The sequence below is a fragment of the Esox lucius genome, chromosome 20 (assembly GCF_011004845.1).
Source record: "Esox lucius isolate fEsoLuc1 chromosome 20, fEsoLuc1.pri, whole genome shotgun sequence".
NCBI classification, from domain to species: domain Eukaryota; kingdom Metazoa; phylum Chordata; class Actinopteri; order Esociformes; family Esocidae; genus Esox; species Esox lucius.
This window is the reverse complement of record NC_047588.1, coordinates 43,355,195-43,379,591: the sequence shown is the minus strand read 5'-3', so window position 1 is coordinate 43,379,591 and position 24,397 is coordinate 43,355,195. Positions and strand designations below refer to the sequence as shown.

At 45.2% G+C, this 24,397-nt stretch overlaps 2 protein-coding genes across 2 annotated transcripts in view; one reads left to right on the top strand and one right to left on the bottom strand.

Moving 5' to 3' along the window:
* Positions 1-37: 37 nt before the first annotated feature.
* LOC105007016 (small ubiquitin-related modifier 1) lies at positions 38-7,918 on the top strand. Its single transcript, XM_010865766.5, has 5 exons — positions 38-176; positions 2,959-3,033; positions 3,141-3,218; positions 5,061-5,132; positions 6,176-7,918. Exons 1-5 carry the CDS (start codon positions 165-167, stop codon positions 6,242-6,244), a joined length of 306 nt encoding a protein of 101 aa, XP_010864068.1. The 5' UTR covers positions 38-164; the 3' UTR covers positions 6,245-7,918.
* Positions 7,919-8,184: 266 nt separating this feature from the next.
* The window catches only part of LOC105007019 (uncharacterized protein KIAA2012 homolog), a 36,205-nt gene continuing 19,992 nt past the window's right edge, over positions 8,185-24,397 (bottom strand). The window contains exons 12-23 of the mRNA XM_029115485.2: positions 17,117-17,220; positions 16,191-16,248; positions 15,314-16,043; positions 13,834-13,999; positions 13,281-13,389; positions 12,960-13,152; positions 12,685-12,865; positions 11,841-12,076; positions 11,533-11,584; positions 11,049-11,225; positions 9,163-9,506; positions 8,185-8,389 (exon numbers count right to left, since the gene is read on the bottom strand). Of these exons, the coding sequence (XP_028971318.2) occupies positions 8,185-8,389; positions 9,163-9,506; positions 11,049-11,225; positions 11,533-11,584; positions 11,841-12,076; positions 12,685-12,865; positions 12,960-13,152; positions 13,281-13,389; positions 13,834-13,999; positions 15,314-16,043; positions 16,191-16,248; positions 17,117-17,220 (2,555 nt within the window). The remainder of the gene's footprint in view (positions 8,390-9,162; positions 9,507-11,048; positions 11,226-11,532; positions 11,585-11,840; positions 12,077-12,684; positions 12,866-12,959; positions 13,153-13,280; positions 13,390-13,833; positions 14,000-15,313; positions 16,044-16,190; positions 16,249-17,116; positions 17,221-24,397) is intronic.

The window sequence follows — 24,397 nt, the reverse complement described above, 5'->3', positions numbered from 1 at the left end:
AAGCTACCAATGATACCCAGCATTCTTTCTGCGAGGGAGATCCACCTCTTTCCAATGACGTCGAATACTGTTTTGGACTTGGAGGCAAGGCGACTGGTTGCAGATAAGCTAAACGTTTGTTGTCAACACTGGTTTCTAAACTGCTGTAATTTGTAGGAAACAATATGTCAGACACAGTAAGTGATTACTACCTTAACGGTTTGATTATAATCTGTACGTTTACAACGCGAGCTACCGACTAATAGCTACACATTTGTTCACATACAGCTAGCTAGCCAGATAACGTGTTAGCAGCTAGCTACCTCGGACAAATGCATTGCTGTTTCTGTAGTTTCAGTTTGCTAGGACTAGTTGCTAGTGTTTGGAATAATTTTTCCTTCTGTATTTCATGTAATGTAAACTAGCTGGCCCGCCACCTTTTATTCTCCAATGAAAGCACAGGCTGTGTGTCAAATGTAGTTTTAGAGTTGGGTAGCTAACGTATAGTTAACGCTGTGGTTAGGACCATTATTTTGCTGTACCGTTACCCAGCTAACTAACGCGTTATTCGCCGTGGCTGGCTAACGTTACCTGTACATAATAAACACGGTAGTGTTCCCCGTGTTGCTCTTGACCACCAGTACTGTCTGGTTACAGAGTTAGCCTGTTTACAAAGCTCGCCGCAACGTAGCTGTAACTACAGTTTGCCTAAGCGGTAGAGGGCAGTACTGACTGCATTTAATAACCAAAATATGCGGTTTCATTGAGCATATTATATTTAATGAATTACCCATCGAATTTGCTTTACATCCCAAAACATTTCTGAAAATAAACCTTAAGAATGTACAGATAAATGTATACATTTCTCGCTTCTTCTGTTTCTTCTCAAACCCATTGGGTGGAAAAGTAACAGGTCCCTCCCCTTTAACCTTTCCCCCGACAAGGAAACATGCACCGATCAGCCATAACATTATGACCACTGACAGGTGAAGTGAATAACTCTGATACACCGATCAGCCATAAAATTATGACCACTGACAGGAGAAGTGAATAACGCTGATAATCTCGTCATCATGGCACCTGTCAGTGGGTGGGATATATTAGACAGCAAGTGAACATTCTGTCCTCAAAGTTGATGTTTTAGAAGCAGAAAAAATGGGCAAGCGTAAGGATCTGAGCAACTTCCACAAGGGTCACATTGTGATGGATAGACTACTGGTTCAGAGCATCTCCAAATCTGCAGCCCTTGTGGGGTGTTCCCGGTCTGCAGCGGTCAGTAACTATCAAACGTGGTCCAAAGAAGGAAAAGCTGAACCGGTGGCAGGGTCATGGGCGACCAAGGCTCATTGATGCATGCGGGGAGCGAAGGCTGGCCCGTGTGGTTCGATCCAACAGATGAGCTACTGTAGCTCAAATTGATGAAAAGGTTAAAGCTGGTACTGATAGAAAGGTGTCAGGACACAGTGCATCACAGTGCACCAAGCATTTCATTGCCTTAACTTGTTATTGCAAATGACAAATAAACCTTTGAACGAACTTTAGTTTGTTGCGTGTGGGGTTGCATAACCGCAGACCAGTCAGGGTGCCCATGCTGACCCCTGTCCACTGTCGAAAGCGCCTACAATGGTGAGCATCAGAACTGGACCACGGAGCAATGGACTGATGAATCACGTTTCCTTTTACATCACGTGGATGATCGGATGCGTGTGTGTTGTTTACCTGGAGAACACATGGTACCAGGATGCAGACCATGTTCCTCCTTTCATGGCAACGGTATCAGGGAGATGGCACTGGCCTCTTTCAGCAGGATAATGCGCCCTGCCACAAAGCAAAAAATGGTTTGAGGAACACAACAGAGAGTTCAAGATGTTGACTTGGCCTCCAAATTCCCCAGATCTCAATATGGCTGATCGGTGTAGATCAAACGAGAAATCTCCTAATACTTGTGGTTAGCCATCATTCCAGTAATGAAAAGTTCGAATTCTGGGGCAATATGAAGACGTGATTAAATGGGTTACTCAAACTGAGATTTTAGAATAGTTCCAGCTACTTATATATAGATATATTGTGGCAGTAGGGCCGCACAGTTAATAGAAATTGCGATGTTGGCAGTATCAAAATCAAAAATGTTCAGCTCCATAAAATGTGAATGATTTGCGCTTCACGTGAGGCAACGGCCATGCATCGTACGTCCGTAAATGTTTTTCTTGCGGGTGCTGTAGGTATTTTTGTAGATTACTTAAATACCTGGACTAATTTTGTTTAAATACCTAATGTTTTTCAGTGTTAGAGTTAACACTGCAATTGCTGTCGAAGACGTTTGCTTAAGTTACCGAGAGGCACCAAGATATGTTGTCCGACATACATTACACAACAGCAAGATTATTAAAAATGTCGGCTTCAATGTCGGTGCCTAGAAACAATCTTAATATGGGAGAGAAAATACCTCAAGGGTTGAGGAATTATGCCAAATGAGCTATGGCAACGGCACAAACATAGCAAACACTGCAAAAGCCATTTCATTAAATGAGCAGTTAAATGAATAGTTCGACAGGGGTTGCACCTTCAAATTGGTAAAAAGTTAAAAATAGAAAACACTGAACTTTTTTGTTCAGTTTAATAGCACATTATTTAGGCTATGGTCTCTATTTTTAAGTGAGATTATCTACGCTGTTTGCTCCCATGTTTGAAAATCATAACCGCAATTGCAATATTTGTCAAAGAAATCACGATTCAATATTTTATCCAAACCGTTCAGCCCAACGTGGCAGTTATAACGAGCAGTTTCACCCTCCATACAGTTCTGCTTTGACCATTTTGCAATTGTTAATCCATGCGTGGTGACGTCGGCCATGATGCAACACTATGCTTATTTAGCAAACATGGAATCAAAAGCCATAGAGTCACTTTTGCTGATCTAAAAGGAAAGCTGTTCCAATTGCAGCTATGCCAATAAATGCAATGTCTGTTCTCTTGAAGGACACAAAACCTTCTAGTCAGGATGGCGGAGACAAGAAAGATGGAGAGTACATCAAATTGAAAGTCATTGGTCAGGTAGGTAATTTATTGTTGACAATGTACTCTCATAGCAATCTTGAGTACATTATTGCATCACCAATTTATCTTGATCAAATTTAAATGCTTTTCCTGTCTAACAACAGGACAACAGTGAAATTCACTTCAAAGTGAAGATGACGACACACCTGAAAAAACTGAAGGAGTCCTACAGCCAGAGACAGGTAATGATTCAAAAGTGATAGAAGACAGGCAGTGTGATTCAACAGAATTAGAAGACAGGCAGTGTAATTCAACAGAATTAGAAGACAGGCAGTGTGATTCAACAGTGATAAAAGACAGGCAGTGTGATTCAACAGAAATAGAAGACAGGCAGTGTGATTCAACAGTGATAAAAGACAGGCAGTGTGATTCAACAGTGATAAAAGACAGGCAGTGTGATTCAACAGAATTAGAAGACAGGCAGTGTGATTCAACAGTGATAAAAGACAGGCAGTGTGATTCAACAGTGATAAAAGACAGGCAGTGTGATTCAACAGAATTAGAAGACAGGCAGTGTGATTCAACAGTGATAAAAGACAGGCAGTGTGATTCAACAGTGATAAAAGACAGGCAGTGTGATTCAACAGTGATAAAAGACAGGCAGTGTGATTCAACAGTGATAAAAGACAGGCAGTGTGATTCAACAGTGATAAAAGACAGGCAGTGTGATTCAACAGAATTAGAAGACAGGCAGTGTGATTCAACAGAATTAGAAGACAGGCAGTGTGATTCAACAGAATTAGAAGACAGGCAGTGTGATTCAACAGAATTAGAAGACAGGCAGTGTGATTCAACAGAATTAGAAGACAGGCAGTGTGATTCAACAGAATTAGAAGACAGGCAGTGTGATTCAACAGAATTAGAAGACAGGCAGTGTGATTCAACAGAGATAGAAGACAGGCAGTGTGATTCAACAGTGATAGAAGACAGGCAGTGTGATTCAACAGTGATAAAAGACAGGCAGTGTGATTCAACAGTGATAAAAGACAGGCAGTGTGATTCAACAGAATTAGAAGACAGGCAGTGTGATTCAACAGAATTAGAAGACAGGCAGTGTGATTCAACAGAATTAGAAGACAGGCAGTGTGATTCAACAGAATTAGAAGACAGGCAGTGTGATTCAACAGAATTAGAAGACAGGCAGTGTGATTCAACAGAATTAGAAGACAGGCAGTGTGATTCAACAGAGATAGAAGACAGGCAGTGTGATTCAACAGTGATAGAAGGCAGGCAGTGTGATTCAACAGAATTAGAAAACAGGCAGTGTGATTCAACAGTGATAGAAAACAGGCAGTGTGATTCAACAGTGATAGAAAACAGGCAGTGTGATTCAACAGTGATAGAAAACAGGCAGTGTGATTCAACAGAGATGGACACAGGACAGGCAGTGTGATTCAACAGAGATGGACACAGGACAGGCAGTGTGATTCAACAGAGATGGACACAGGACAGGCAGTGTGATTCAACAGAGATGGACACAGGACAGGCAGTGTGATTCAACAGAGATGGACACAGGACAGGCAGTGTGATTCAACAGAGATGGACACAGGACAGGCAGTGTGATTCAACAGAGATGGACACAGGACAGGCAGTGTGATTCAACAGAGATGGACACAGGACAGGCAGTGTGATTCAACAGAGATGGACACAGGACAGGCAGTGTGATTCAACAGAGATGGACACAGGACAGGCAGTGTGATTCAACAGAGATGGACACAGGACAGGCAGTGTGATTCAACAGAGATGGACACAGGACAGGCAGTGTGATTCAACAGAGATGGACACAGGGCGGGTAATGATTTGTTTGGCTGATGCCTCTTATTGAAGTGGTTTGACACCTGCCAGGTTTTAATTAAGCCAATGAATTACAGCCCATGAAGGAAAAGTGCTCATCCAGCTGTCAACATAAACTGTCAAATGTTTTCATAGGTGATGTCTTTGTGCTAAAGCATGTCTTCTACATGGTCATTGGTCCATGTGTGGTTTTGGGCATCTGATGACCTTGTGCTCTCTGTTCTTTCTAGGGTGTTCACATGAGCACTTTACGGTTTCTATTCGAGGGACAAAGAATCTCAGACAACCAAACCCCAAAAGAGGTAACACTGCTTTTGGCTGTATACTGTCTGGTCCATGTGCAAAGGGATCTGTTGGTAGAGCATGGTGCTTGCAACACTATGGTTGTGTGTTCAATGCCCAAAGTGGGGAGGCCAGGACAAGAAAGCATGATGTTTTGTGCATTGAATGTTTGTTTGAATTAGACCGTCTGCTAAATTACGCTACATTTTAGATGTAGTCGCTGTGACATTAAGAGCATATTTAGACAATATCAACTGCCGTGAATACAATGTAAATAGAAATGTACGATTCACACTACCAATGACAAACACCAAACCACACATGATTATGATAATACGTGGTTAGTGAGCGATGCATTAAAGGACACTGGGGCCTTAAAAAACTAAATGTACGATGAGGTGTTACTGTCTTCTGGGAAAGACTAGGGGGCTAGAGCTAAAAGACTAGGGGGCTAGAGCTAAAAGACTAGGGGGCTAGAGCTAAAAGACTAGGGGGCTAGCGCTAAAAGACTAGGGGGCTAGCGCTAAAAGACTAGGGGGCTAGAGCTAAAAGACTAGGGGGCTAGAGCTAAAAGACTAGGGGGCTAGAGCTAAAAGACTAGGGGGCTAGCGCTAAAAGACTAGGGGGCTAGCGCTAAAAGACTAGGGGGCTAGCGCTAAAAGACTAGGGGGCTAGCGCTAAAAGACTAGGGGGCTAGCGCTAAAAGACTAGGGGGCTAGCGCTAAAAGACTAGGGGGCTAGCGCTAAAAGACAAGGGGGCTAGCGCTAAAAGACAAGGGGGCTAGCGCTAAAAGACTAGGGGGCTAGCGCTAAAAGACTAGGGGGCTAGCGCTAAAAGACTAGGGGGCTAGCGCTAAAAGACTAGGGGGCTAGCGCTAAAAGACTAGGGGGCTAGAGCTAAAAGACTAGGGGCAGAAGCCCCCAAAGCCCATGCACAACTCCACTGGTAGTAATTTAACATAATTTGTGTTAGAAGCAGTTGTTCCAAGGTTGGCAGTTCTTTGTACCGGTTGTGCATTGTGCCCTCACCCAAATATCTCTGTTTCTGCCTCTTCCTCTCTAGCTGGGGATGGAGGACGAGGATGTCATTGAGGTTTATCAGGAGCAGACTGGAGGACATAGGAATAAATAATCTACCTGAATTTTCATTTGTTTTGTTAATGATAATATGGTATTTTATATTTGTACAATTACTGATTGCTTTGTTTGGATGTTTGTTTCCATGGATGTGGGAGGATGCTGCCTGAGAGGAACGCTGAAGGAACATAGTAACGTCCGACCCACTAACCTGGTCTGTTTGTGCTGTCTTTGCAACTCCACTGATGTCATTGAACCGACTTGCCAAACATTGGCGCAAAAACAACCGCTGGACTTTGCAAGAAGGCACAAATGAGGGCAGTCCTGATCTATGATCAGCTGAGGGCAGTCCTGATGTGTGATCAGCTGAGGGTTTTGACTGATCCTAGATCAGTACTCCCATTCTGAGATCCTGGAACTAGGCTAATGTGGTCCATCGGAAGTCTCATGAAGTTGGAAAGATGCTTTTTTATTTCTAGTTGTGTTAACAAAACCACCCGGCTTCAGTTTGGTTTCATTTAATCTGGCCCCATTTTTTTATATTTTATATGTAATTTTAATATGCCAGGATCAGCATCCTTCAGCATGCCGCCCCCCCCCCCCCCCCGGACTGTTTTATGTTTTACATCAGTTACCAGACGCTCTTATCCAGGACAATTTACAGTGGTGAGCACATGTTTTTGCACTTTTCTCCAGACTGGTCCCCTGTGGAAATCAAACCGACCACCCTGGTGTTCTGGGGACTGCGCCCTAAATCTGAGCCTCTTGGTGGCAAACAGGATCTGATAATTACCGTAACCAGGAAGTTCCATTTACTGCCTGTCTCTTTGCCAGAGAAATGTTCAAATACCTCACTGAATCCATAGTGTGTCATTAGTACTGTGGACTGACCAGTACTCTATTGTGCTGATTATCGGGAAAGTGGTTTTATGTTAACATTTTAAGTGTCAACTGAAGCCTTGGAGCTGTTTTCTTTTCTGAAAAATGACATAGGGTAACCCATTATGACCATTTATTCATACATGCCAAAAAAGGATGCAGGTTTACAGAAATGCATTTAATTAATCTGACAAAATTATAGACCAACCATTTTTAAACTGAAAATGTCAGCTCCACTTTTTTTTAATCATTTGTTTGAGAAAGAGGGACAGTCTACTAACCTTATCCAGGCACGTCATCTCATGTTATCAGTTTGTGTGTCTTTGTTAACTGAAGGGGTGTATGATGGTGTCTGAGGTTTTGGTTTTCTGCTTCATTTTCCCATTTTTCCAATGTTAAGGTCTGGCTAAAAACATGGCGCCTCCCAAACTGACCCTTATTTCCTTTATCGTGCTCTACTTTAGAGCCCCAAGGCTCATTCAGTAGTGTACTACTTTAGAGCACAGCCCTGAAGCTCAGTCAGTAGTGTACTACTTTAGAGCACAGCCCTGAAGCTCAGTCAGTAGTGTACTACTTTAGAGCACAGCCCCAAGGCTCATTCAGTAGTGTACTACTTTAGAGCACAGCCCCAAGGCTCATTCAGTAGTGTACTACTTTAGAGCACAGCCCTGAAGCTCAGTCAGTAGTGTACTACTTTAGAGCACAGCCCTGAGGCTCAGTCAGTAGTGTACTCTACAGAAAATAGGGTGAGGTTTAGGATGTACTTTTATGATACTGCTGTGGAGAGCGGTGGTTTTAGAAAGATTTGAGGTTGTAATATTTCTTTTCTCAATAAAACATCAAGAAAACACTTTCTTACTCTGAATCGTGTTTGATAATGTGAATTTTTCATATTGGTTATAAATGAGAGTAAATGTCCATCGTTCTCAGAAGTACTTAATCAACAGACTTAAAATAAAGATTTGAATCATTGCATGACGTGCTATTGAATGAGACAGGGAAATACGATGGTCCCTCTCAACAGAAGACACTAAAACATACTCTCACATACACATGGAAAGGTTACCCCATAGCATCTCACCTCTCACCCAGGGAGGACAGGCTACCCAAACCTATTCAACCAGTTTGGACATTTGGCTGGTCAGTAGCACCTATGTTTTTGGGTGAGTCTTTCTGTCCGGTGGCCAGCCCCAGGAGTTGCAGGAGCTGGAAGTAGGAGTAGACCCAGGGCCGGGAGATGTCCTGAGCCTGACCCAGAGCCCCGGCCTCCATCAGCAGACCTCGTCTGAAGCGCAGCTGCTGTTCCAACGCTGCTCTCTGCCTGGGGATCAAGATGGGACAGAAGACTGGGTTTCCAAACTGCTCCATATGAGGGCTTTATTATTAACCGCGTCCTTGGAGGTTCTCCAGACCAGGGGTATTCAACAGTCATGCTCCCAAGCCACCCGGTGTCCGAGGTCTAAATCAGCCTTTGGTTAGAGGGTTCAGTCCAGAGTCTGTGGGCTCTGGAACACAGGTGTCCAACCGGTTCCACAGAGGGCAGAGTGTCTGCAGGTTTTGGCTCACCTTGTACTTGCTTGATTAATTTGGTCACTAATTAGTTTGGATCTCTCCTCACCTGATTGTATAGGTATCCATTGGGTACCACTGGAAAGGAAAAACTGAATATGCTAGGGGTATTTAAAGTCTTTGGAGCCTTTTGTGTTTTCTGTTCTACCTCATTCATTGCACCCAACTGGTGTCCCCAGTCTAAATAAGTCCCTGATTAGAGGGCTACAATGAAAATATGGATTGGAACTGGCTTTGAGGTCCAAATTTGAATAGCGCTGCAGGAGGCCCTCTGTGGAATGGGTTTTGCTCTTCAATTCAGATTTTAGGTTTGTGGTGAGTTGTTGGTGAGTCCTTCACTCCCTCTAGTGGCTGCCCTGGGGCCCTGCATGTCATCTGGTGTGAAATGGACTGTTAGGATTCTCAGGGGACCTGTCATGCACCGTACCTTTACACCTTTTAAATATCAACTCTTAAACTGTCCAAGCTACTAAACAATGGAGTCTACAAGAGGGTCAGAGGCTAGAAATTATCTGTCTGATAAACATCTTTCCGTTCTGCTTGACTTTACACATCTGCTTGACTTTACACATCTTCTGCTTGACATTACACCTCTTCTGCTTGACTTTACACATCTTCTGCTTGACTTTACACAACTTCTGCTTGACATTACACATCTTCTGCTTGACATTACACCTCTTCTGCTTGACATTACACCTCTTCTGCTTGACTTTACACATATTCTGCTTGACATTACACCTCTTCTGCTTGACATTACACCTCTTCTGCTTGACTTTACACATATTCTGCTTGACATTACACCTCTTCTGCTTGACATTACACCTCTTCTGCTTGACTTTACACATATTCTGCTTAACTTTACACATCTTCTGTACACATACAGTGGGGAGAACAAGTGTTTGATACACTGCCGATTTTGCAGGTTTTCCCACTTACAAAGCATGTAGAGGTCTGTAAAACAAACAGTCTCCAACCTCTCCACAATGGCCAAGACCAGCTGTGTAGGGACATCAGGGATACAATTGTAGACCTGATCAAGGCTGGGATGGGATACAGGACAATAGGCAAGCAGCTTGGTGAGAAGGCAACAACTGTTGGCGCAATTATTAGAAAATGGAAGAAGTTCATGATGACGGTCAATCTCCCTCGGTCTGGGGCTCCATGCAAGATCTCACCTCGTGGGGCATCAATGATCATGAGGAAGGTGAGGGATCAGCCCAGAACTACATGGCAGGACCTGGTCAATGACCTGAAGAGAGCTGGGACCACAGTCTCAAAGAAAACCATTAGTAACACACTACGCCGTCATGGATTAAAATCCTGCAGCGCACGCAAGGTCCCCCTGCTCAAGCCAGCGCATGTCCAGGCCCGTCTGAAGTTTGTCAATTACCATCTGGATGATCCAGAGGAGGAATGGTAGAAAGTCATGTGGTCTAATGAGACTAAAATAGAGCTTTTTGGTCTAAACTCCACTCGCTGTGTTTGGAGGAAGAAGAAGGATGAGTACAACCCCAAGAACACCATCCCAACCATGAATCATGGAGGTGGAAACATCATTATTTGGGGATGCTTTTCTGCAAAGGGGACAGGATGACTGCACTGTATTGAGGGGAGGATGGATGGGAAGATCTTGGCCAACAACCTCCTTCCCTCACTAAGAGCATTGAAGATGGGTCGTGGCTGGGTCTTCCAGCATGACAACGACCCGAAACACACATCCAGGGCAACTAAAGAGTGGCTCCGTAAGAAGCGTCTCAAGGTCCTGGAATGGCCTAGCCAGTCTCCAGACCTGAACCCAATAGAAAATCTTTGGAGGGAGCTGAAAGTCCATATTGCCCAGCGACAGCCCGAAACCTGAAGGATCTGGAGAAGGTCTGTATGGAGGAGTGGGCCAAAATCCCTGCTGCAGTGTGTGCAAACCTGGTCAAGAACTACAGGAAACGTATGATCTCTGTAATTGCAAACAAAGGTTTCTGTACCAAATATTAAGTTCTGCTTTTCTGATGTATCAAATACTTATGTCATGCAATAAAATGCAAATTAATTACTGAAAAATCATACAATGTCATTTTCTGGATTTTTGTTTTAGATTCCATCATTCACAGCTGAAGAGTACCTATGATAAAAATTACAGACTTCTACATGCTTTGTAAGTGGGAAAACCTGAAAAATCGGCAGTGTATCAAATACTTGTTCTCCCCACTGTATCAGGTTACAGACACGTTAGGCCAGCCTGGAACCCTCCACTACATATCAGGTTTTAATAATGTTTTCATTTATCTGCCTAACTGGTTTTGTAAGAAACTGTCAGACCAAACTATGGTGAAGTTTACCTCTGCTGTAGTGGCTTAGAGAGTCTTCTGTCAAACAGAACGACACTTTAGGCTGAAATACCTTTCAAACAATTCAACTTGACGTCTGGCCTCTTCTTTTGCCCACAGCGCCGCCTGTTGCTCCCTGGCCCTCCTCTCCTCCTCTGCCCTCCTCCTCACTTCTTCCTCCACCTTCTGTTTCTTCAGGTACTCAATCCTCTCATTCTCCTTCATTTCAGCAAGCATCTTCTCCTCCTCCTCTTTGAGGAGCACCTCCTGTAGTCTATGACGCTCCACCTCGGCTGTAGGAATAGTGTGTGTGTGTGTGTTGGGGGGGGGGGTATTAGTACTATGTTTACTTTTGGCATAAATGGTTAGGTTTTTGAGTTTAGTTAGATCTAGATTTAGCTCAGGTTAAATATTAGGATTAGATAACGTGTGTGTGTGTGTGTGTGTGTGTACCAGCTCTGCGTTCTTCTTCCTCCTGCCTGATCTTCTGGATGATCTCCAATTGTCTTTTTTTCTCCTCCTTCCTCCTCCTCTCCCTCTCTTTCTCTACCTGCTCCCTTCTCCTCTTCTCCACTTCTTCCTCCTCAAGCCTTCGTCTCTTCTCCTCCTCATCCTGTCTCTTCCGCCTGCAGGATAAGATTTAATTTGTTTTATTTATAGGGATCAAGCTGTAGCCCTAGCTACTCATGGGATCCAGAAAGATCATCAATATTATAACTCATTGTTAACACATTAAACCTTTTACTTGTATTTTTTGTGACCATAAACATAATAATTAAATTGTAGTTATATTTGAAATGCAGTTCATGACATGACCAATGGAGGGCAGTGATGTGGTCTGCCCATCACTACAGAAGTTAGTTTGCGAGTCAGCCCTCCTACCTGAAGTCTTCTGCTCGTTGTTTCTGCTCCTCCTCCAGCTCAATCCTGATTTTCTCCTCTCTTTCCTCCTGTTCCTGCTGCTTCCTCCTTTCCTCCTCTTTCTCCTTCCTCTTCCTCTCTACCTCTAAGCGGCGACGCTCTGCTTTCTCTGCCAACACTTTCTTTTGTATGTCCTTCTCAGCTAACGTCTTTGTCTGTAGTTCCTTGTAGTCGGCAACCGATTCTCGGTTCTTGTCCTAAAACCCAAACACCAGATCACAAGAGAACGTAGTGAATGTGCGGGGAAACCTGGACGGGTACTCAAACCCGGATCCATGTGACAGTCACTCCAACCCTAACCCTAACTATTATGCCTAGATGTCCTGACCTCCGGAATATTTTGCTAGATTTTCTGCTAAGTTTATAACAAATAATTATAAAAACAAAGCCACGACTGAATACCTAATTGCTTCCTATTCCCTTAGATACTGCACTGCTGCCTCCACTAGAAAGAAGTAGGAACGAAATTATGAAAAAATCACTACTCAATACTCCTGTTCTGTTCTCTATACTCACATGGCACTATACTCACCGTTCTGTTCTCTACCCTCAACGTTCTGTTCTCTATACTCAACGTTCTGTTCTCTATACTCACCGTTCTGTTCTCTACCCTCAACATTCTGCTCTCTATACTCAACGTTCTGTTCTCTATAATCAACATTCTGTTCTCTATACTCAACGTTCTGTTCTCTATAATCAACATTCTGTTCTCAATACTCAACGTTCTGTTCTCTATACTCAACGTTCTGTTCTCTATAATCAACATACTGTTCTCTGTACTCAACGTTCTGTTCTCTGCACTCACCGTATTGCTGTTGGTGTCAGATATGACAAGATTTAACGATTGGTTTTCTGCTGCCATGACAACCGAGTGGGACGACAGTTGATCATGTGAGGAATGTTGCTGTACGTAGTGTTGAACCTCCTCAACACAGGAAGTGGATTTAACAGATATCTGACACGACTGCTCATTGGTTGAGGAGTTCCTGAGGTAAACAGGAAGTTCAGCATAGTAGGGCGGATGGTGCATGTCGAGCAATATGATTATTGTTTAAAAAATAAAAATAAAAGCCAAGGCACCTGTTTACAGAGCTGTAATTGGATGTATGGGAATGGACACGGTCCATAGGCTCCTCCCCCTCAGTCTCAGAGAACAGGTTGTCCCACTGTTGTCTAATCGCCGTCCCACCACCGTCTAGACTCGGAGCAGACCTCTCCTCTGTCCCTCTTGTCTCCTGGATTTTCTTCTCCGCTCTCTGACCTTTAGGCTTTCCTATAATGACATCAGTGGAGATTGTGGGTTACATCCCAAATGCAACCCTATTCCCTATTTAGTGCACCAGTTTTTATGCACCTTTAGGTGCCATTTGACTGTCATTATGAACGACAACAGAAACTCACCGACAACAAACTCCGCTTGACCTTTCACCCGGTCTTTTCTTTTTCTAGAGGCCTTCCCATTCTCCTTAGGCAGACCTCTCTGCTCCTCCCCTTTCACCCTCTTCTTCTTCTGGAGAGGAGGAAGTACAATTAGGCCCTGCGCCCATGGCAATGGATTACAGACTGTTCCCTCTTTACCGCTTTCTAAAAGCTAAAGATCCACAAGGAATTTCTTTTTGACAATAATTGTTACCTACTCTGTTTGAAATCACTAGACTTCCTGGTTTATGGTGTGTTTTCAAAAGACTACTGTTACTGTGGGAAAAAATCATGATCCAGTTTTCTTTAATGAACACAAGTGACAAAGGAGTCACAGAGTGAGTGGTATGTTGATGATTCTGAGGGGATGGGGGCCAGTAATGGATCCCTGGACCAATAGCTACAAAAACATGGATTCCAGAAATTAAAACTGCAGTAACCCATTAATACAATAAACAGTTGTGCTCGACCTGTGGGTTTGTGTTTATTCAACAATACAGGGTCTTAAGAACATAGATACAAATTCCAGACTCACCGTAATTGGCCCAGCAGGAGAGCTCTGTAATTCTGTCTCTTCATTGAATGTGTCCTCCAGAGGCTCCGGTCTGCTTTGTCCTTTGTCATCTGTTTCCTGTTTTGGCCCTCTTTTCTTCTGTTTATCTACAGTAACATGGGCATTCTTAAAATGGCCTCCTTTACTGCTAAAAACAGAAAAGCACATTTTAAAAGTAAATGACAGATTAAGTGGAGCTGGAGATACTGGAGGCAGATGGAGATACCACTAGAGGATGACTGAGATACCACTAGGGGCAGATGAAGATACTTGAGGCAGATGGAGATACCAGAGACAGACAGAGATACTACTGAGGACAGATGGAGATACCAGAGGAAGACAGACTTACTACTGAAGACAGATAGAGATACCAGAGGCAGACAGAGATACTACTGAGGACAGATAGAGATACCGAGGCAGACAGAGATACTACTGAGGACAGATGGAGATACTACTGAGGACAGATAGAGATACCAGAGGCAGACAGAGATACTACTGAGGACAGATGGAGATACCAGAGGAAGATGTTCACTGAAATACAACATGAATGTGAGACGGGTAGAGACAGAAAGTGGGACAGAGAGAGGGGGGAGAGAGAGGGGAGAGGGGGGGGGGGGAGAGGGGGGAGAGAGAGGGAGAGAGGGGGGGGGGAGAGGAAGAGAGAGAGGGGAGAGAGAGAGGAAAGAGAGAGGGAGAGAGGGGGGGAGAGAGGGGAGAGAGAGAGGGGAGAGAGAGAGGAAAGAGAGAGGGAGAGAGGGGGGAGAGAGAGGGGAGAGAGAGAGGAAAGAGAGAGGGAGAGAGAGGGGGGAGAGAGAGAGGGGAGAGAGAGAGGAAAGAGAGAGAGAGGGGGGAGAGAGAGGGGGGAGAGAGAGGGAGGAGAGAGAGAGAGAGAGGGGAGAGAGAGAGGGGAGAGAGAGAGAGGAGAGAGAGAGGGGGGAGAGAGAGGCGGGAGAGAGAGGGAGGAGAGAGAGGGAGGAGCAAAAATAAGAGAGATATTTTGAGATTTCTATTTCTAAATTGTGATTTATTATATCATTTCACTAATCTTTGGCCAGCTTTTTCAGAGTGAGCAGGAATATGAGAGTCAAGGGACAAAAAAAGAGAGGGTGAGAAAGAGAAGGAGAGAAAGAGAGAAAGAGAGAAAGAGAGAAAGAGAGAAAGAGAGAGGGGACAGAAATACTGAGGGGGTGGTGAGAGAGAGAGAAGACCTAGGGTGTTGTGAAACACGAGCTAGAGGTCAAGGCTGTCTTGATCTGACAGGGAACGGAATGCAAACAGTAATTAGACAGGACATTTATGGGAGATTTACACAGTGACTGCTGACTTAAAAGCCTTGATCTCCCAAGGCCCTGATGTGTCTTCTAAACTCCCCTAAGGTCGGAGAATTGTTGGGAGATATAAGGGACAGAAACTAATCAGGAATTCTGGTGTGGTTAGGGGTCCACTAGAGACAGTTTCTCACCTGCTGGCTAGAAGGTCCTCAGACTGGTTCCGATTCCTGTCTTGAGAAGGGGTCTTGGCCACTTCTGTTGAGTGGCCAGAGAGAGTGGGGGAAAGAGGCTTGTGGGAGTGGCCTGTGGCTGTCTCAGTTGATTCAGGAGGCTTGTGGGAGTGGCCTGTGGCTGTGTCAGTTGATTCAGGAGGCTTGTGGGAGTGGCCTGTGGCTGTCTCAGTTGATTCAGGAGGCTTGTGAGAGTGGCCTGGGGCTGTGTCAGTTGATTCAGGAGGCTTGTAGGAGTGGCCTGGGGCTGTGTCAGTTGATTCAGGAGGCTTGTGGGAGTGGCCTGTGGCTGTCTCAGTTGATTCAGGAGGCTTATGGGAGTGGCCTGGGGCTGTGTCAGTTGATTCAGGAGGCTTGTGAGAGTGGCCTGGGCCTGTGTCAGTTGATTCAGGAGGCTTATGGGAGTGGCCTGTGGCTGTGTCAGTTGTTTCAGGAGGCTTGTGGGAGTGGCCTGTGGCTGTGTCAGTTGATTCAGGAAGCTTGTGGGAGTGGCCTGTGGCTGTGTCAGTTGAGAGAGGAGGGTTCTGGGAGATGTTTTGGATCAACTCTCCTCTGGTCAATTCATTTGATATCCCACTATTCTGAGGACTTGGCTGATCGCCATCATGGCCCCTCCCCTCCAGTTCCTCCGTACATCTTATGTCATTTCCTTCCCATGCAACCTTCTCATCCTCCTCCCTTCGAATGTTCACTGGTGATGGACACAATCTTTATATGCGCTTCTTACATCTACAGATATTACAATGACAAAGGCTAACAGAGAAACAGAGGTGCTGACTAACGGCTCCTAGCGAACAGATACCTGCTATCTGCTGGTTAATCGCTACTGGCTGTTTACCTGAACTGCTGCAAAGGTTGTACCTGACAGCAGCCATGTCTCCTTCAACTCCAACCATCTGAGAGGTCCACACACACACACACACACACACATACACACACACAGTTAGACTAGGTTCAGTCATTACAAAACGTTTAACAGGTAATTATACACAAACACACTTAGTATGAATGGTCCTTCCCGTACACCTCTAAAGAGTCACGACTTTATAGTAGAAGCTTCCCTTGTTTTCTTCCGCCTGGTAGTGCTCAGATCCCTGTCTGTCTCTCTCTCCTGTCTGTATGTTGTAGTGCTCAGATCCCTGTCTGTCTTTCTCTCCTGTCTGTATGTTGTAGTGCTCAGATCCCTGTCTGTCTTTCTCTCCTGTCTGTATGTTGTAATGCCCAGATCCCTGTCTGTCTCTCTCTCCTGTCTGTATGTTGTAGTGCCCAGATCCCTGTCTGTCTCTCTCTCCTGTCTGTATGTTGTAGTGCCCAGATCCCTGTCTGTCTCTCTCTCCTGTCTGTATGTTGTAGTGCTCAGATCCCTGTCTGTCTCTCTCTCCTGTCTGTATGTTGTAATGCCCAGATCCCTGTCTGTCTCTCTCTCCTGTCTGTATGTTGTAGTGCCCAGATCCCAGTCTGTCTCTCTCTCCTGTCTGTATGTTGTAGTGCCCAGATCCCTGTCTGTCTCTCTCTCCTGTCTGTATGTTGTAATGCCCAGATCCCTGTCTCTCTCTCTCCTGTCTGTATGTTGTAGTGCTCAGATCCCAGTCTGTCTCTCTCTCCTGTCTGTATGTTGTAGTGCTCAGATCCCTGTCTGTCTCTCTCTCCTGTCTGTATGTTGTAGTGCCCAGATCCCTGTCTGTCTCTCTCTCCTGTCTGTATGTTGTTGTGCTCAGATCCCTGTCTGTCTGTCTTTCCTGTCTGTCTGTCTGTCTCTCCTACCAGTTGCTTGTCTTCTGGAGGGTTGGTTTGTCGATGGGATCCCACCAGTCGTTGGACAAGACCCGTCAGTTTCATGTTGGCTCCAGATCCTTTACTGGACTCTCCTTGAACAAGAATGAAAGCCGACAGGATAACACTATTTAATATAAGTTGACAGGATAACACTATATGATTTAATATAAGCTGACAGGATAACACTATATGATTTAATATGAACCGACAGGATAACCCTATATAATTTAATATAAGCCGACAGGATAACACTATATGATTTAATATAAGCTGACAGGATAACACTATATGATTTAATATAAGCCGACAGGATAACACTATATGATTTAATATAAGCCGACAGGATAACACTATATTATTTAATATAAGCCGACAGGATAACACTATATTATTTAATACAAGCTGTGTTGTAGTAATGAAATAAAATAAATACTCAATCGAATTTGGAAATGGATAATAGTTGGATTATATATATTTTTTTATCTGTAACATAAGACCCCCCAAACCTCTTGTTGTATTTCACTAGTTTGTCTAAACCTCTACAGCCATGGTTAGCATCTAGAAAAAGACACAGAACAATTGCTTTTGTTTGTAGTTTGAACAACTGACCACAACTAAACAAAAAATAAAAGATTGCATTTACAAAAATAATAATTTCATACCTCGTTTACATTGACCCTTGATGACACAAGAGGTTAGTTAGGGTTAATGGATGGGGATAGGGTTTAGTTTGGGACAGTGCCAGCAAGAAACCAGAATTATTTCCGACAGAATTGTCTTGATGACCTTTCCTATTCAGATCGGTATTAGCAAATACTGGAACATGATTGGCTTACCAGTCCTAAATCCTAGAACATGATTGGTTAACCTGTCCAAAACCCTTAATCATGACTGAGACAGAATCTCTGGAATATCTCGTGACTATCTTTCTTACCATCCTGTGACTCTAACAGAACCCTAATCACTGATGTCTGAAACACACCATTACAGAAAAACTACCTCTAGAGTCTGTCAGATCTAAATCCCTCTACCATAGAGACAATCAGACCAAAACCCCTCTGCCATAGAGACAATCAGACCAAAACCCCTCTACCATAGAGACAATCAGACCAAAACCCCTCTGCCATAGAGACAATCAGACCAAAACCCCTCTACCATAGAGACTGTCAAACTAAATCCCCTCTACTCTAAAAACAGTCACTCAAACCAAAACCCCTCTACCCTAAAGACAGTCTGTCATACCAAAACCCCTCTAACCTAGAGACAGTCAGAATAAAACCCCTCTACAGACACTCAGTCATACTAAAAACCCTCTAGACTAGAGACTGTCTGTCAGACCAAAACCCCTCTAACCTAGAGACAGTCAGAATAAAACCCCTCTACAGACACTCAGTCAAACTAAAAACCCTCTAGACTAGAGACTGTCTGTCATACCAAAACCCCTCTAACCTAGAGACAGTTAGAATAAAACCCCTCTACAGACACTCAGTCAAACCATAACCCCTCTACCCTAAAGACTGTCTGTCAGACCAAAACCCCTCTAACCTAGAGACAGTCAGAATAAAACCCCTCTACAGACACTCAGTCATACTAAAAACCCTCTAGACTAGAGACTGTCTGTCAGACCAAAACCCCTCTAACCAAGAGACAGTCAGAATAAAACCCCTCTACAGACACTCAGTCATACTAAAAACCCTCTAGACTAGAGACTGTCTGTCAGACCAAAACCCCTCTAACCTAGAGACAGTCAGAATAAAACCCCTCTACAGACACTCAGTCATACTAAAAACCCTCTAGACTAGAGACTGTCTGTCAGACCAAAACCCCTCTAACCTAGAGACAGTCAGAATAAAACCCCTCTACAGACACTCAGTCAAACTAAAAACCCTCTAGACTAGAGACTGTCTGTCAGACCAAAACCCCTCTAACCTAGAGACAGTTAGAATAAAACCCCTCTACAGACACTCAGTCATACTAAAAACCCTCTAGACTAGAGACTGTCTGTCAGACCAAAACCCCTCTAACCTAGAGACAGTCAGAATAAAACCCCTCTACAGACACTCAGTCAAACCATAACCCCTCTACCCTAAAGACAGTCTGTCAGACCAAAACCCCTCTAACCTAGAGACAGTCAGAATAAAACCCCTCTACAGACACTCAGTCAAACCATAACCCCTCTACCCTAAAGACAGTCTGTCAGACCAAAACCCCTCTACAGACACTCAGTCATACTAAAAACCCTCTAGACTAGAGACTGTCTGTCAGACCAAAACCCCTCGACCTTAAAGACAGTTGGTCAGACCACAACCCTTTACCCTAGAGACAACACTGCATCGGGAAGTCTGGTTCTGGTTCTAATCTATTACAGGTGAAATCTGCTCTGGTCCTCATCTATAACCCGAACAAGGTTGTCGATGACCAAGACTGCACTTGATGCTTTTCTGCAAAGGGGACAGGACGACTGCACTGTATTGAGGGGAGGATGGATGGGGCCATGTATTGCGAGATCTTGGCCAACAACCTCCTTCCCTCAGTAAGAGCATTGAAGATGGGTCGTGGCTGGGTCTTCCAGCATGACAACGACCCGAAACACACAGCCAGGGCAACTAAGGAGTGGCTCCGTAAGAAGCATCTCAAGTTCCTGGAGTGGCCTAGCCAGTCTCCAGACCTGAACCCAATAGAAAGTCTTTGAAGGGAGCTGAAAGTCCATATTCCCCAGCGTCAGCCCCGAAACCTGAAGGATCTGGAGAAGGTCTGTATGGAGGAGTGGGCCAAAATCCCTGCTGCAGTGTGTGCAAACCTGGTCAAGAACTACAGGAAACATATGATCTCTGTAATTGCAAACAAAGGTTTCTGTACCAAATATTAAGTTCTGCTTTTCTGATGTATCAAATACTTATGTCATGCAATAAAATGCAAATTAATTACTGAAAAATCATACAATGTCATTTTCTGGATTTTTGTTTTAGATTCCATCATTCACAGCTGAAGAATACCTATGATAAAAACTACAGACTTCTACATGCTTTGTAAGTGGGAAAACCTGCAAAATCAGCAGCGTATCAAATACGTGTCCTCCCTACTGTACATTCCCTTAAAACTATACTTTCCAAACTAAACTACACATGAGACAGTGGATATAAAGTCTAAACACCCCTGATAAAATGGCAGGTTTTTGTGATGTAAAACAATGAGACAAAGAAATCATGTCAGAACTTTTTCCACCTTTAATGTGACCTATAATGTGAGTACCTATGATAAAAATTACAGACCTCTACATGCTTTGTAAGTGGGAAAACCTGTAAAATCGGCAGCGTATCAAATACTTGTTCTCCCCACTGTACTATATTGAATACTACTACCAATATTGCTGCTAGTTTACAGAACACTTTTTAAACTGCTGCTATGTACAGTGTTATGTATATTATTGATTACATTTTTGTTTATCTATATTTGTACTTAAATATATTTATTCTTAATTCTCACTAGGTAGTTGTCGGGTGCCATGTCACAAGACTTTCATTGTGCAGGATGACACTGTGAACCTTGAAACTAACAGGTGAAGTCCATTTGGCTTCTCTTCTGTTACAGGTGAAGTCTGTTTTGCTTCTCAACTATCACAGGTGAAGTCTGTTCTGCTTCTCAACTATCACAGGTGAAGTCTGTTCTGCTTCTCAACTATCACAGGTGACGTCTGTTCTGGTTCTCAACTATCACAGGTGACGTCTGTTCTGCTTCTCAACTATCACAGGTGAAGTCTGTTCTGCTTCTCAACTATCACAGGTGAAGTCTGTTCTGCTTCTCAACTATCACAGGTGAAGTCTGTTCTGCTTCTCAACTATCACAGGTGAAGTCTGTTCTGCTTCTCAACTATCACAGGTGAAGTCTGTTCTGGTTCTCAACTATCACAGGTGAAGTCTGTTCTGCTTCTCAACTATCACAGGTGAAGTCTGTTTTGGTCCTCGTCTCTTACAGTCTGCGTTCCTATGGTCTCCGCCATCCCTTGCAGATAGTCTCCATGAAATGGTCTTGCTGAAATTGCCCACAATGCACCAGGATCACTGACTTTTCCATAGTGGCTTTTCTTATGACAAGCTGAGGAAATGGAGGCAATTTGGTTCTATTCATATACGTTTTTCACCAGTCAAATTGACTGAGACAACATTCTTTTTTTCAGCAACAACCTGGCTTAAATTACTGCTAATTGCCCTGCTTGGAAAAACTTGTGCTCCATCTATTGTTTACTTGAATGATGTACAAGGTCCATCACCTCCCAGTCTGTAAATCACCGGAGCAAGCAACGAGGAATCATTCTCCTTTGGCCTATCAGAATTCAGCCATTGTGTAAGTTGATCTGGCACTCCAGGCAGTTCCCAGGAAATACACAACTGTCACTTGGGTCCTGAGAACAATGTGCCAGAGGCCCGGGTGTTGGTCACAACAATCTCCCCGTTAACATGCAGCCTATTATATTTCTATGGCCTAATTCCTATTAACTACTGAGCCCTTACACAGTTTCCACCAGGACCATTGATACTGTAGATGGGAATTTACACCAACAACAAACAGACAAGTAATGGTAGCAGCCCTTCGCAGTTCCTCTGTTTTTCCACCAAGCGGTGCTCTCAATACATCTGCAAACATAGGGAACTATTCAACCAGAACAGACGAGGCGTCCGGCAGATCAGATCACTGTGACAAGATTGGCCTTGATTATGTGAACCTGACGAGACAGACATCCAAACAGTTTTTGCACTCTACCATTCTACGCATTCTACTACTACCAAACAAAACATTCAAAGTGTGCAACTGAAAACCGTCTTTTCTCTGCCTTGGAAGAAGAGCCAAATGTACAAACGTGACAGAGAATGAATAGATGATAAGCGATACTTGTGGCTTCAAGCCTTAGAAACCATGACTCCAACAACCTCAACACATCTTTCATCCAGTATTTTTAGTAGCAGTGTACTGTATCAGTCAGTCTAGTGTGTATGTGTGTGTGTGTGTCAGATTGGACACAAACCTCACTCCAGGCAACCTCATGTGGTGGTGTGCACTATATTAAATAGGGAATGTGGTGTAGTACACTATACTAAATAGGGAATGTGGTGTAGTGCACTATACTAAATAGGGAATGTGGTGTAGTGCACTATACTAAATAGGGAATGTGGTGTAGTGCACTATACTAAATAGGGAATGTGGTGTAGTGCACTATACTAAATAGGGAATGTGGTGTAGTGCACTATATTAAATAGGGAATGTGGTGTAGTGCACTATACTAAATAGGGAATGTGGTGTAGTGCACTATACTAAATAGGGAATGTGGTGTAGTGCACTATACTAAATAGGGAATGTGGTGTAGTGCACTATACTAAATAGGGAATGTGGTGTAGTGCACTATACTAAATAGGGAATGTGGTGTAGTGCACTATACTAAATTTGGAAAGCGGTACTGTTTGGGATGTTGCCCAGTGCACTTCTTATACTTTTATGTTCCCTCCAGGGGAGGGAGGGAGAGGTGGTGGGAGGGAACGTTTATTTTCTGGCCAGAATGTCTGTTTTAATGGGTTACAGGCCAGTTTGAAGTGAAGGAGGAGGGAGAGGAGGTGTGTGTGGAAGACAGGGAGGGAGAGGAGGTGTGTGTGGAAGACAGGGAGGGAGAGGAGGTGTGTGTGGAAGACAGGGGGGGAGAGGAGGTGTGTGTGGAAGACAGGGGGGGAGAGGAGGTGTGTGTGGAAGACAGGGAGGGAGAGGAGGAGGAACCCTAACCCCAGTCTCTCCTTTGGCTTCCAGGCTCTGGTTCTGGTTCTGCACCGGTCACCCAGGTCTCTGGAGGGATGGGCTGCTGCACTTCGCTCCACATTCTTAAGGAAGTGTGTGCCTGGAACGCTAGCTCTGCTGGGAGGGGTATGTGGTCACAAACCTGGATCCCTCCCCCAAAACCCACCTGGCCTAGCAGCTCCACGTCTCCCTCAGCCTCACTCAGCCTCACTCCACCTCACTCAGCCTCACTCAGCCTCACTCCGCCTCACTCAGCCTCCCTCAGCCTCACTCAGCCTCCCTCAGCCTCCCTCAGCCTCACTCCGCCTCACTCAGCCTCACTCCGCCTCACTCAGCCTCCCTCAGCCTCCCTCAACCTCACTCAGTCTCCCTCAGCCTCCCTCAGCCTCACTCAGCCTGCAACCTCCGTTTGTCAACCTGCAATCGTTCACACTTAAGAACCCTCTTTCAGATCCCAGGGACGCACACCCTCCACCCCTCTGCTCCCCCACACAGCCTTCTCCTCCACCCCTCTGCTCCCCTACACAGCCTTCTCCTCCACCCCTCTGCTCCACCACACAGCCTTCTCCTCCACCCCTCTGCTCCCCCACACAGCCTTCTCCTCCACCCCTCTGCTCCACCACACAGCCTTCTCCTCCACCCTTCTGCTCCCCCACACAGCCTTCTCCTCCACCCCTCTGCTCCCCCCCCACATCCTTCTCCTCCACCCCTCTGCTCCACCACACAGCCTTCTCCTCCACCCCTCTGCTCCCCCACACAGCCTTCTCCTCCACCCCTCTGCTCCCCCACACAGCCTTCTCCTCCACCCCTCTGCTACCCCACACAGCCTTCTCCTCCACCCTCTGCTCCCCCACACAGCCTTCTCCTCCACCCCTCTGCTCCCCCACACAGCCTTCTCCTCCACCCCTCTGCTCCCCCACACAGCCTTCTCCTCCACCCCTCTGCTCCCCCACACAGCCTTCTCCTCCACCCTCTGCTCCCCCACACAGTCTTCTCCTCCACCCCTCAGCTCCCCCACACAGCCTTCTCCTCCACCCCTCTGCTCCCAAACACAGCCTTCTCCTCCACCCCTCTGCTCACCCCCACATCCTTCTCCTCCACCCCTCTGCTCCACCACACAGCCTTCTCCTCCACCCCTCTGCTCCCCACACAGCCTTCTCCTCCACCCCTCTGCTCCCCCACACAGCCTTCTCCTCCACCCCTCTGCTCCCCCACACAGCCTTCTCCTCCACCCCTCTGCTCCCCCACACAGCCTTCTCCTCCACCCCTCTGCTCCCCCACACAGCCTTCTCCTCCACCCTCTGCTCCCCCACACAGTCTTCTCCTCCACCCCTCAGCTCCCCCACACAGCCTTCTCCTCCACCCCTCTGCTCCCCCACACAGCCTTCTCCTCCACCCCTCTGCTCCCCCCACATCCTTCTCCTCCACCCCTCTGCTCCCCCACACAGCCTTCTCCTCCACCCCTCTGCTCCCCCACACAGCCTTCTC